At 38.3% G+C, this 14,792-nt stretch overlaps 1 protein-coding gene across 10 annotated transcripts in view; it reads left to right on the top strand.

The window, feature by feature from the left end:
- tenm3 (teneurin transmembrane protein 3) overlaps positions 1 to 6,756 on the top strand; it is a 451,194-nt gene extending 444,438 nt beyond the window's left edge. For all 10 annotated transcript variants that reach the window (XM_057842847.1, XM_057842853.1, XM_057842852.1 and 7 more), the window contains one exon: positions 1,047 to 6,756. In XM_057842847.1, the coding sequence (XP_057698830.1) occupies positions 1,047 to 1,802 (756 nt within the window). In that variant the 3' untranslated portion in view covers positions 1,803 to 6,756. The remainder of the gene's footprint in view (positions 1 to 1,046) is intronic.
- The last annotated feature ends 8,036 nt before the right edge of the window (positions 6,757 to 14,792 follow it).

Genomic DNA, 14,792 nt, shown 5'->3' with positions numbered 1-14,792 from the left:
GAACACTTTTAATTTTTTTCATTAATAACAAATCTTAATTCTATAATTTATTTACACTTCCCCCTTACTAAAGTTGTTTTTTATTTAGAACAGAAAAGGTAACAACAATGGCAGTCAGATACCATTCTAATTTTTTTCAGGTCATTCATTGTCAGACAGAAGCAGCACGACAAAATGCCACGTTAAAAAATAATTAAAAATATAAAAATGGCTTACCTCTTCGTCCTCTGTAGGACCATGGCCCCTAACAAAATGTTTACTGCATATGAAGTGAATGGCTTCACCTTGCTGGCGTTAAACTGGTCTTTTGAACATCCGCATAAGTTGATCCATTTTTCACATTTTTTCCTCCGAGTTTTTGGCTTCGGGAAACATATGAGGTAAACATCGTTCATATGTCGTAATGCTAGAGTCGATTCTATAAGTTCCATAGCAGCAGTGTTTACTCGGCATGTTCATTTTTGAAAGAATGCCAGCAGAAAACAAGCTGTAATAACAATAATTGTATGCGAGAGCATGTTTATGTTGACCCACTTCCGGGTTAAGATGGCGACGTATGGTCTAAAAATACCATTTGTGCAGTACGCTATTAGATTATTGCACAATAAACATGAAATGAGAGCGTAAAAGACAAAGAACAGAGTAAAGAATAAAAGTCGGAACACCAGTGGCAGAAAAAAATGATGCTGGGATACACACATACACAAACAGTAGCGGTTTCTTCCTAGGCAAGGATGGCAGGAAGATGCTAGGCAATAGCTAATGGCAGAGCAGCTAAAAGTATGTTACGTTCAGTAAACTGGGAGCTGCGAGTAGCAGCCCTTAATATATTTTTGCCTTTCGTATCCTGAAATTTCTTTCGTAACAAGAGGGCAATATTTTCCCGTTGAGGCGTGTCTTAACCTAAACGTTCCTTATGTAAAGACGTTCGTAGGCAGAGGTACCACTGTACTGTAGTTTTCTTATTGCAACTACATTGTATCTTTATGAATGTGTGTTGTTAGCATTTTAAGTAAAGTCCAACTTAACTTTCTTATCTTTCACAGTCTATTTCAGGTGTCCAGCAGGAGGTGACTCGCCAATCACGGGCCTTCCTGTCTTTTGAGCGGATGCCAGAAATTCAGCTTAGCCGACGCCATACCTACAACACTAAACCGTGGCTTTGGTTTGCCAGAATCAAGTCTTTAATTGGGAAAGGAGTGATGCTTGCTGTCATCCAAGGTCGTGTGGTGACCAGCGTGCTTAACGTTGCCAATGAAGACTGTATCAAAGTGGCTGCAGTGCTAAATAATGCCTTTTACCTAGAAGATCTGCATTTTACAGTGGAAGGTCGAGACACGCACTACTTCATCAAGACTAGCTTGCCCGAGAACGATCTCGGTGCACTTCGGCTCACCTCGGGACGCAAATCACTGGACAATGGCGTGAACGTGACAGTGTCACAGTCTACAACTGTGATGAATGGCCGTACGCGGCGTTTTGCTGATGTGGAACTGCAATACGGGGCCCTGGCGCTGCGCGTGCGTTACGGGACAACGCTGGATGAGGAGAAAGCACGAGTCCTGGAACACGCGAGGCAGAGAGCTTTGACAAGTGCCTGGACCCGTGAACAGCAGCGCGTGAGAGACGGCGAGGAGGGAGTTCGGCTGTGGACCGAGGGAGAGAAAAGGCAGCTTCTCAGCAGTGGGAAAGTTTTGGGTTACGATGGATATTACGTCTTGTCTATAGAGCAGTACCCGGAGCTTGCTGACAGTGCCAACAACATCCAGTTCTTACGTCAGAGTGAGATAGGGAAGAGGTAACAGGGCATCGTCGTTCTACACCAAGGACTGTTGTTGACTCCAAAAAGATTTGAAAACATGTTCCATTTAAACAATAAATGGATGTCAGAGACTGAACTGAATGAGTCAAATGCAGACACTGACGAGCTCCGTGTTTGCAAATTTTTGTCTAAAGACAATAAGGCATTACAAACTTGGTGAAACAATCAGGTCCATATATCTGATAAACAGTACAAATCTCATTGGAATTAAGAGGAAAAACAAGAAAAGCTTCAGTCTCTTTGACCTATGCCTTTTCTTTTTCGTTTGTTCTTTGAACTGCCTTTGAACAAGCAGAATATGCATGCACGTCCCACCATCTCACTTGGTCTGCGGCAGGCGAGGCTAAACTGAATGCTGTGTGTCAAGCTGTGATAACAGTGGGAATTAAAGACTGGTTTAGGAGAGGTAAGGGAGCATTTCAGGAGTTGTCTAAGCTGAATGAGTCGCCAAACATTTCAAAGGTTCTAAAAAACTGTTCGCGCAATGAAGAAAAATGTCTGCTGATATAAAGCTGATGTTGCCTCTATCAAAATATCCGCCCTGGACCCGGATATAACTTTTACCATTGGTTTTTGACCCCTATAGGCCAGTACCTGTAAAGGGTCTTTTTTTTGTTTGTTTGTTTTTAATGGCTGGGGCAATCAAACAGAACTGTTGTGGACTCTCTCCGAGAGAGAATAGCACGTAAAATGTCTATGATTTGTAGGAAGGAAAGAAAAGGATTACCTGTTGGAATATTTTTGTTTTGTATTATACTGAAATATTGTATTGCATTTGCTAGGGAAAAAGGGGCGGGGGCATAAAAATGAAGACGTGTTTACATTCTATACCATGACCACCACCCCAGAAAACATGATCTTAAAGCGGAAGTTCAGAATTTTTGACTTTAGGCTTAATCTTCGAATGAGTGTAGGTTTAATTAGTCGCTGGAGTTGATTACAACAAATTCCGTGCAGTTTGTTAGTTATTAGTTTCAGGGCTCCGGAGTGGCTAAGCTAGCGCGAGTTAATGGTCCTGTCTTGGAATGCCAATAAAAAAACAACAGATCTAACATACTCGAATAAATTCAAAATGCAAATCATTGTTCCAAATATCCATGCGACCAAAACAATGTCACAAACTGCCGTAATTCATTTAATTCTGGGGGACTATATTTTTAGATACGTAATATGACCACAATGTCGAGTGCTTCGGCCACTCGTGCTCATGCTGCATTTGAGGAGGGTGGGAAGTTGGACTTATCCCACTAGGATGGTACCAGTTGCGACCTCAAAGCGTTCCAAGTGAATGTAAACAGCAAGATGGCTGATCGCGACAAGTATTTTTTTTTATATTGGCCATCAAAAGCTATTTTGACCTTCAGCAAACCTAAGCGATCAAATAGTGGAGGAAAAACGACAGCGAAAGTAAATAGCACACACTGGAAACTGCCTTCTTTAGTTTTACTCGTCGGTCTGCTTTTCGACGGCCAGCGCTATTTTGCCGAGTGACGTCAGACTGAAGCAATTTGTGAGGTGGGGTGTGGAGTCCTTTTTTTCTTCCGACTTCGCGACTAGGGCCTCCCAGTTCGAGTGGTGTTCCGATGATATTTTTCGTGGACGGAGGTTGGAAAACTCAGACTTCCCACCTTCCTTGAATGCAGCATCAGTCTACGAGTCTTGACTGAAGAATAGCAACATGGTGAAATGTGCATTTAGAGGCTTTGGAAACAGACAGAAGAAATGGGCAAATGAAAGTTTCCACAATTTCTCTATGAAGAACTAGGAACAATATAAACTGTGGTTACGTGCTCCTGGCTGCGACATAAACCCACCTGTGGAAAGACTATCATTCCGTAATGCAGCCTGTTCCCTGCAGAGCTGTGGATTTCAAATGTCTCTGTTCATACTACAATTATTGAAATGCAATGGTAAATTTTAATAACTTTTTCCTGAAAATACTGTATAGCCAACACTATTGAATGCATTTAATCGTAGTAATCATCGGTGATTCTCATGCGTGCATATTAGGTCTGCAACTAACGATTATTTTTATAATCGATTAATCGGATGATTAATTAAACAATCGAATAAATGTCACTTTTTTTCAATTACCTTCACAATTTAACTTGGTTGTTGTAAGCATGTCTTAAGTAACCCTGAAGACAAAATGGATGACTATAACTGTAGTCTACAACTGTACTGTTTTAAGTACATAAAACTTCTGAGTGTAAAGCATTAAAATAATTTCTCAGTACACAAATCAGGCAAAAGTACTGTTCATTCATTTATTTATTTTTTTGCGGGCAAAGAGCTGATATGAATTGTGTCATTGACTCATTTATTTTCTTTATACAAACTAAACAACAAAATCTAATAAGGAGCAAGCAGACTGTAATGAATGTTTTCTTTACCAAACAGTTGTTTATGAATACAACCCTAATCCAATTTCAAAGCACTCTAGTATGACAATTTACAGTTTGAGTTTGTGTTGAAAGGAGAGACTAAGCTAGGGTGACCATATTTCGATTTCGGAAAAAAAAAAGACACTCGGCCTGGCCCCGGCCTTAAATTTTACTCGAAACTCACTCAAAGATGCCTAATTCTCTTGTAATATAATTAATATAATATATATATATGCCTCCTCCGTCTGGATTGAAAAATTCAGTTTTATAATTATTAATATATAATATATACACTCACCGGCCACTTTATTAGGTACACCATGCTAGTAACGGGTTGGACCCCCTTTTGCCTTCAGAACTGCCTCAATTCTTCATAGCATAGATTCAACAAGGTGCTGGAAGCATTCCTCAGAGAGTTTGGTTCATATTGACATGATGGCATCACGCAGATATGTCGGCTGCACATCCATGATGCAAATCTCCCGTTCCACCACATCCCAAAGATGCTCTATTGGATTGAGATCTGGTGACTGTGGAGGCCCTTTGAGTACAGTGAACTCATTGTCATGTTCAACAAACTAATGTGAGATGATTCCAGCTTTATGACATGGCGTATTATCCTGCTGAAAGTAGCCATCAGAAGTTGGGTACATTGTGGTCATAAAAGGATGGACATGGTCAGCAACAATACTCAGGTAGGCTGTGGCGTTCCAACAATGCTCAATTTGTACCAAGGGGCCCAAAGAGTGCCAAGAAAATATTCCCCACACCATTACACCACCAGCTTGAACCGTTGATACAAGGCAGGATGGATCCATGATTTCATGTCGTTGACGCCAAATTCTGACCCTACCATCCGAATGTCGCCGCAGAAATCGAGACTCATCAGACCAGGCAACGTTTTTGCAATCTTTTATTGTCCAATTTCGATGAGCTTGTGCAAATTGTAGCCTCAGTCTCCTGTTCTTAGCTGAAAGGAGTGGCACTCGGCGTGGTCTTCTGCTGCTCTAGCCCATCTGCCTCAAAGTTCGACGCACTGTGCGTTCAGAGATGCTCTTCTGCCTACCTTGGTTGTTGTAACGGGTGGTTATTTGAGTCACTGTTGCCTTTCTATCAGCTCGAACCAGTCTGGCCATTCTCCTCTGACCTCTGGCATCAACAAGGCATTTCCGCCCACAGAACTGCCGCTCACTGGATATTTTTTCTTTTTCCGACCATTCTCTGTAAACCCTCGAGATGGTTGTGCGCGAAAATCCCAGTAGATCAACAGTTTCTGAAATACTCAGTCCAGCCCATCTGGCACCAACAACCATGCCACGTTCAAAGTCACTCAAATCACCTTTCTTCCCCATACTGATGCTCGGTTTGAACTGCAGGAGATTGTCCTAAACCATGTCTACATGCCTAAATGCACTGAGTTGCCGCCATGTGATTGGCTGATTAGAAATTAAGTGTTAACGAGCAGTTGGACAGGTGTACCTAATAAAGTGGCTGGTGAGTATATATATGGCGGAAAATACAGACAAAACTGAAAAAGCAGTTTCTGCTCTTGCACTCCTCTTTTAAAGAAACTGCTGTATTTTAAGCCAAAACAACTGTTGTGTTCGGTAGAACAATATGTCTATATGCTGCCATAGCAGATTCACGTACACATCACAGACATGGCGCATGAAGTCCCCGAACTATTTTTAATTTGTCCGTTTTACCCTGAAAACCCCCATTTACAGACATCGTGCAACCGCTTTTGTTTCAATCTAGCCATAAAAAGAAGGTAAGCAATTATATTTATTCTTCGAAATGTCCGCCATTTTTAGCTTAAAATCATTAATTGATGTCTAATATTTAGTTTAAAAAAAGAAAACGACTTAAAAAATTATTCACTCGCATATTTTAAACTTTTAAACAAATTACGTCACAATGAAAAATTTGGCGTCTGTAAAAAAGTCACGGATTTCTACCTCATGACTATCGCTTAATTGTATTTTTTTGTTTGTTTTTTCGCATTTTCCCCGATATGTTGATAAATAATCGATCCAAACAAAGAAAAATGGAAAAATAACGTTTAAAAGGGTAAAAATGTGAAAAAGAAAATCTCAATCACTCCTGTGTCTGTCCTGTCTGTGATTTCTGCACCGCGACCCTTGTTATATCAACATGTTTCACCCATAAAATCCCCCAAAAATCTGGCTGTGGCCATTCACAGCTGTGTCTTGACACTCGGTGATACATGCTACATGGAGTTTTTGGATCGAAACAAGGTAAATACGTGATAATATCTCGTTAAAATCGTGGCGTCTTTAATTCTGCTCTCGCGTGCTCTCGCCTCCAGTTACGGATTTGCTGTTTGAAATATATATATATATATTTCAATTTTTTAAAATGCCTTCCTGTTCAAAATTTTTCTTCCCCCAGAAATTTTAGATTTTAAGCTTTCCAATGATGTATCACACATGCATATCGGACAATTTTTAAATTTGGCCAAATTGAGGGTCTCAGAGCGGAACTTCAAGTCACCTGAGTGTTTTCCGTCATATATATATATATACATATATATATATATATATATATATATATATATATATACATATATATATATACATATATATATATATATATATATACATATATATATACATATATATATATATATATACATATATATATATATATATATATATATATATATATATATATATATATATATATATATATACACATATATATATATACATATATATATATGTATATATATATATATATATATGTATATATATATATATATGTATATATATATATGTATATATATATATGTATATATATATATATATATATATATATGTATATATATATATGTATATATATATATATGTATATATATATATATATATATATATATATATATATATATATATATGTATATACTGGACTGTCTCAGAAAATTAGAATACACAATATTCTAATTTTCTGAGACAGTCCTGTATATTGTTCTATGTAAAGGACGTCAGCCAAGGTCGGCCCCCCACATTTTTACCACGCCAAATCTGGTCCCCTTTGCAAAAAGTTTGGACACCCCTGCTTTAAATGGTGGATTAATGTACAGGACTGTCTCAGAAAATTAGAATATTGTGTATTCTAATTTCCTGAGACAGTCCAGTATATATATACATATATATATATATATATATATATATACATATATATATATATATATATATATATATATATATATATATACATATATATATATATATATATATATATATATATACATATATATATATACATATATATATATATATACATATATATATATATATATATATATATATATGGGAACAATTGTTTTACTCAACAGGCTTTATTCTTCCTAAAAATAAACAAAAAGGAAAAAAAATACACAAATAATGATTAAAAAATGTTTAAAAAGTTAAAAAAACAACAACATATATATATATATATATATATAATGCAGACCTATGGAAATGTAGTCCAGTCAATACACACACACAGTGGGCTATGTGCCAACTAAACATTTTTACAAATTACAACAGCATAAAAGTCTCTCAGAACTACTTGAAGTCTGTAAGAGCCTGATCTCTTGCCATGCCGTTAACCCAGTAGATGGCGGTAATGCCCCATGATCAAGGGGTAAACTGCAATCAAAAAACAGAAGAAGAACTCCTTCTCCCCCTACTAGTAGGAGCCATGTCAACGCAGGCAGGCGCTGCCCTCCAGTGGCCGGAGGGATTCTGTTCAAATTGGTCCCGTGAAAAATCATGAAAACCGGACATTTTGAGGAATTTATAAAACCCGGCCGAACGCTACGAAGAGGACATGAAAAGTGGACTTGTCCGGGCAAAAGAGGCCATTTGGTCACCCTATTCTAAGCTGTTATATGAATGAGTTTATGTGTGTGGTTTCTTTATTGAAAGAAATTAGACAACTTTACTGTCTAACAGTAGCTCAAGTGCTAATATGCTTCTCCAGAACGCAATACAAACGGACACTTAAGACACTAATTAGCATAATGGCTAACTATCTCAGAGCTCTTTGCGAAGTGGTAAGGTCTCATCTACAAAGAATACAAACAATACAGTTGGCTTCCTATACTCACCCCTGACAGAGGCACACTAGATCTAACAACACAAAAGACAATTTTCATCTCTTCAATCTCTTCACACTTAATAAAATTATTGATTCAGCAACCCAACAGCAGCAGGCGCAGTTGCAGTAGTGAACTCTCTCTTGCTCTAATCATTGGCGCACGCGCGCAGCTTTACATTGCACGCAAGCAATGACCAAAACGGTACTGCTCATTGCTGCCAGCAAAAATGTAGTCTATGTTGTTTTTTTCTGGCATGCTAAAATTGGACTATTGACTCATGCTAGCTTAGCCACTCCGGAGCCCTGAAACAAAAATAACTGACAAACTGCACAGAATTTGTTGAAATCAACTCCACCGACTAATTAAACCCCCGCTAACTCGGACATTAAACCTAATGTCAAAAGTTCTGAACTTCCTCTTTATCCTCACAAAATCTGATTTTTTTAAAAATTGCTTTGTTGTTGATATTCTAAAGCTTTATGTTCAGTTCACATAAAAGTACAAACATCCCCTCCACATCAACAGTTCTTTTAGGTAGGATAGTGCCAAGGCTGTTTATGGCTCTGCGAGGATGGACTCTATGTGGACCCAGTTGGCTCAGTTGTTCTGTACAACACTGACGCCCTTCTTAAGAGTCCTGCAATTCAACAAAATGTGACTCAGTCTTTTAATGCATAGAACTTGTGCTTTTATCGGTCAAAGTTGGTAGTTTTGCTTGCAATAGTCATGTTGTCTTGGCTTTCAGGGGGTAGGGGAGGGTTCGCTGTGAGTGGTAACTTGTTGCTTCTCTTAACATTTTTGCTCGTTTCTCTTTAAAAGGAGAGTATCGCCATCAGTGACAAAGTGATGCATCGGTGTATATGTTTTTCCATTGCCTGTGGGTCTTTGTACTCTTAGAGAGTTTTCCGTGTGCGTGCGCGTGTGTCCGTTTGTTTTTAAGGGTGGGAAGGCAATCCGAATCATTTTTAAGGACCGTAAAATTAACAGAGCATTTACTTCATATGCCACTGGGTTTTCTTCCCCACAAACAAGTGTGACAAGTTGATGTTACGGGTTCATCAAATTTATGTTAAAAGGTGAGAAATCCCACTATCTGTAAAACAATACTAGTCTCAGAGAAAGTAATTTATGTACAGTGTTTCTACAGTAAACAATAAAACCTTTGAAACTGTTCCTTGTGTCTTTGATGCTGTTGTCTTTTTGAAGTTGTATGCCATCTCAGCGTATCATGCTTGTTTTATTTAGGTTTTTTTGCCATTTTAGTTCATAATACAGTGGTACCTCTGCTTATGTAATTGGTTCTGGAAGTAGTCTCGTAAGCTGAAAATTCCGTAAATAGAATAGTGTTGAGTCAATCGTGAATGATTCGTTTGGAGCAAGGGCATACGTAGGCTTGCATAGGGACGGTAGGGACATAACACATGCAACTTTTCAGGATGCTCAAATTGTCCTCCCCAACTTTTAAGCAACCTTATTTCATTATTTAAAGAGTTCAGATATATACTGTAATTTTTGCACTATAAGGCACACCTGACTTTAAATGGCCACCCACCAAATTTGACACAAAAACAACATTTGTTCAAAGTTAAGCTGCACTGGACTATAAGACGCAGCTATCCTCACTGTATTATGGGATATTTACACCAAAAGATATCAGCCGGTAACAATTTATTTGACAGCGGCATCATAAGACTGTCATAGGACCAAATGAACCACCTTGAAGCTTTGAACCAATTAGCTTCAAAGCTTCATTGCTTCAACAAGCTTCATTTGGCCATCATTGTTCTCTTGGGGAAGACAGTCAACCTCTGCTGCCAGCTGCTGTCACACTGTTGTCATCCAACATGCCTCCTAGCATGCATTGCAGCGCTACAGATGTAAATAAATCAAAATTTATGTGCTGTGCTAATTATTTCTTCAGTTACTGTTCTAGTTTTTTCATTAATTACTAGTTATGGAATTTATTAACACTTTATTTGAAGGTGGCACCATCAGACTGTCATAAGACCATCATAATTATGGCATGACATTGCCATGAGCATTAAATAATGCTTATGACAGATGTCATTTTGTGTCATCTGGCAAATTATCTCCCTTTTGAATGGTTGTAAAAGGTCTGAGCTGGACATAAATGGAGACAGTTATCCCTTTTCACTTGCAGAATATGCTGGTCCTCCCCCCCCCCCCCCCCCCCCCCCCAACGAACATTTGCTTGGCTGATGACTTGAAGTGAGTAATTTAATTAATTACTGTTCTTACCTTGGCAACACCGTTACTGTTACTGAGGATGTAAAGGCATGCGTTACTATGCGTTACTACGTTGGTTGAATGGTGCGGGAAAAGTCTGGGAGACACGGACTCAGGGAGCAGAGAGAGCAGAGCGGGAGTGGGGAAGAGGGGAGTTGAGATGCCGTTGCAAACGCGATGCTCAGTGGCTCCAATAATACCTGACTGTAGCCGATGGCCTACAAACTACACATACATGATGCTGCGATAGATATCACATGTATATAGAACTAGATGTGAAAAGACAGAGACGGCGGCGTTAGTAAACAGCCGCCATCTTAAGGCAGAAGACTGTGTTGTAGAGAACCTTCCGAGCGAACCTAGGCAGAAAGGAACTAATGCAATAACGGGAGCAATTTGAACAACTTTAACTGTTGATTCACATTGAATGACTTCCAAGCAGAGCAAAAGTTACTATGTTTTTTTATTTTTTTTTTTGGAACGGAAAAAAAAACATGAAAGGTAACACCAGTTAAGAGTAAATAATTACTCTTACATTCAGGTAACTGAGTTACTAACTCAATCATTTTTTGGGAGAAGTAATTTATAACTAGTTAATTACTTTTTTAAAGTAAAATTAACCACACTGCTTCCATGCAACTTGTCAAATTCAGAGCATAAAGTTAATGCCTCACTCGAGTCAGAAAAACACGAAAAAATCCGATTTGTGCTTTAAGACCCTCGGTATGAACCTAGCCAAAGACTGATAGGAAGGGGCTTTGTCACATATTCTTTATTGTGGAACCTAGCATATGCTACTCAAATGAAGAAAAACACCACTCAAACATAGTGAGCATGGTTTAGTGTACTTTTCGCAACAAACTCGAGACTACATATGACATATTATCAACTTTACAGTAGTTTCAAACTTTTACGCCAGTAGCTACAAGACGAGCAAAAGCTGACCTGCAGAGATGTCACGGGGGTTGGGAGAAAGCTGTCAGACACCATTTTATAAGTGGGGTAAAACCGGAATAAAACAACAGCCAAAAATATTTTAACCATTCCATATACTTAACCTAACCGTTAATACATGTAATAAAGTAGATAATAGAACAAAATGCAAAGAAAATAATATATCTTACTTTTTGAGTGAGGCAATGTCCTCTTTCACGAGACTGATCGTGCATATTATCACCTATCTCACGCTTCGGGATACAAAAACACGAGGAGACCTGTGCTCTAAGGTAATGAAATGTTTGTGGGCTTAGAAAAAATTGTGAGATAAAAACACGACGTGCTTTGTGCACATTTGGCTCAGATGTCGACCCGCTATATCAACAATAAAACAGCTGCGCCTGTGCACGTCATCATACTGCGACACCGAAATTGAAACGTCATCAGCAATAGGCAAATAGAAGAGCAGAATCCCATTACGGAGGCATGATGGGAAATATGACCAATAGGGCAGCAGGATCTTATGGCGTGACATTTAAAAGCAGGAAGTACATTTGTATCTTTTACAGTATTGTATAGTATTTCTGCCTCTCATAACCTGAAATTTCTTTAAGAAAAGGCAATATTTTTCTTTTCATACATGTCGTAACCTGAAAATTACCGTTGTAGAGACGCTTGTAAGTAGAGGTACAACTGCATATAAATTCCAACAAGGCTGCCAACAGCAAGGGTCTCAAGAGTGAATGGGTGAAGAGTGCCTGCAACACCCTCCCCGAAAAACTAGGACAAGGGAATGTTACCACTGTTACATCATTTTCCCTTTTAACAACTCACTCAAGATTGCTCAAGAGTCCAGGTCTCCTGTCAAAGTTTGTGTTTCATAATGCTCACCACAATATCAATGGGAAGAAACTGTAAATTGAAACAAAAAGTGAATGTTGATTGAAAAGGATTTTTAAATCACTGTATTATTTTTATTTGCATTCTACACAAACTCCCAACTTCACTTGATAACTTCTCACCATCCCTTAGAAAGAGGAGAAGCAACTTTCGTCTTACAGTGGTAGCTGTAAACAGAGTTACGTCACACTGACTTGTCAATTAAGTCAACCAGGATATTTTCTCAGTTGTTATGTGATTCACATTATATAATGCAAAACTGAACTCGCACAGTGCTTTGCCTGCACTAAGGACTGCAGTAGCCTGGAGGGAGAAGAGGCCCTTACACCAGGACAGTTACTGATTTGACATGTTAATGTCTGCCATTATTCAACAGAGCACAACTAAGACCGTGACTAACTGAATCATGGGATACTCAAATGTTCTCAGAACGGACTAAACTAAAGCATTGGTTCTCAAACTTTTTTGCCATGAGTACTACCACTATAGAAACATTTGGCTTTTCAAGTCCCACTAGAATAAAGAGGGGAAGGGCTATAATTTAATGTGGAGTTTACAATTAAAACATTTATATTAAATCATTCACTAATAGGCATGTGCTGTTATGAGATTCTGACGGTATGATAACCTTAAGCCAAAGTATCACGGTATTCCAATTAGAGCTCTATAATGTGTTACTTTATTTGGGTTTAAAAAAAAAAAAAAAAAAAAATTTCCATTGGACAGGATTTTTATTTTTGAAAACATTTTAGCAAATTGGAATATAAGTATAATGTTAAGGTAAAATACATTTATAAATAACAACTGAAATATTCTAAATAAAATAAAAAATAAACACAGTACTTTAGTTGAGCCTAAACCCACAGCAACAGCTCACCATTATTACCACCAGAACAAAAATAATTATTTTCCTTAAACAGCACATGTGTATGACTCGTGTCATGTTTACATTATACACACACTCACTTTCTCAACACAGACAGTTGGCAGAGAGACAAAAACACCATGTTTTACCACCGCTAGACACACTAAACACGATGGAGTTAACTCTAGTAGCTGTTGGGAAACGTTCATGACAGTGTTTACATACCGTATTATTCGGACTATAAGTCGCAGTTTTTTCATAGTTTGGCTGGGGGTGAGACTTATACCCTGGAGCGACTTTTGTGTGAAGTTATTAACATATTATTATATCATCTCACTTGTTATTTTGATGTTTTGGAGTGACACTGATGGTTTGGTCAACTTGTTAGCATATTCTTTATGCTATAATTATCTGAATAACTCTTAATAGCTATGTTACATTAACATACTGGCCACGTTCACATTTCGTTGTTCATGCATCATGTAACATTATCATACTGTACAGTATTCAGCATGTTTTTCTGTATTGTATTATTTTAAATTGCCTTTCAAGATGACATATCTGTTCGATGTGTTGGATTTTATCAAGTAAATTCCCCCCCAAAAATACGACTTATAATCCGGTTGGACTTATGTTCCCCCCCCTTTTCATTGCGCATTTTTGGGTTGGTGCCTCAGGTGCGACTTGTAGTCCGAAAAATACAGTACCTTTAATTTTGTATAAATGCAAAATCATATTGGAGGTATTGCCTCCTCGGCAGCCACCCTCTGCAAACATGTCTTACATGTCGGTTGGCCCTTCTCTAAGTTGCGGCCGTCTGTAACGTTTCTGTAGCCGAAGTAGTACCATACCAGTGATTTTGTTTTCTTTGATGGGGGGAAATGTTCAGGAGTTTCACCTCCTTCAGCCATCGTGTACCACAGCCGACTCACTGACACTGAGCAAAAACCGGTGGGGGAGGGTTGAGCATTGCAGTTGCAAGCGAGGGATTTCCCCCTGCATTTTTGGGACATATGAAATAGTTACGTAATACCTTAGGGACGGTATAACGGAAAATGTTTGAGGTATTGAAACCGTGACGTTTTAATACCACGGTTTACCTTGAAACCAGTAATCGGCACATGTCTATTCACTACAAACATCATGTCACAAACCCTCCCTTTCAAGTTCCACAGAATATTATGTCCTATGGCTACATGAACACAGAAGTTTGTTTCTTCCCTTTTTCATTCTTTAGTATTGAACCGTTAAACATCATAACATTGTTAATGTCTTTGGTAATGAATGAGTTAAATAATGCACTAAAACGGTTTTGTTTACATTAGCAACTTTACTTTTTTTTAACATGTCCTTGCTGTGTCTTCTTTTACATAAGGGTTGAGAACATATGGCTATGACCACACTTGGCTCTCCACCATCTTCGAGTGCACCCAATATCTTAGATATGGAACTAAGCTGGCTCGCCTGACAGGAATGAGCTGTTAATTAGCAAATTGTACATTGGCACATTGAACTGCCATTCGACATTTCAAA

Source organism: Corythoichthys intestinalis, chromosome 8 (assembly GCF_030265065.1).
Source record: "Corythoichthys intestinalis isolate RoL2023-P3 chromosome 8, ASM3026506v1, whole genome shotgun sequence".
NCBI lineage: Eukaryota > Metazoa > Chordata > Actinopteri > Syngnathiformes > Syngnathidae > Corythoichthys > Corythoichthys intestinalis.
This window is presented reverse-complemented; position numbering and strand designations above follow the sequence as displayed.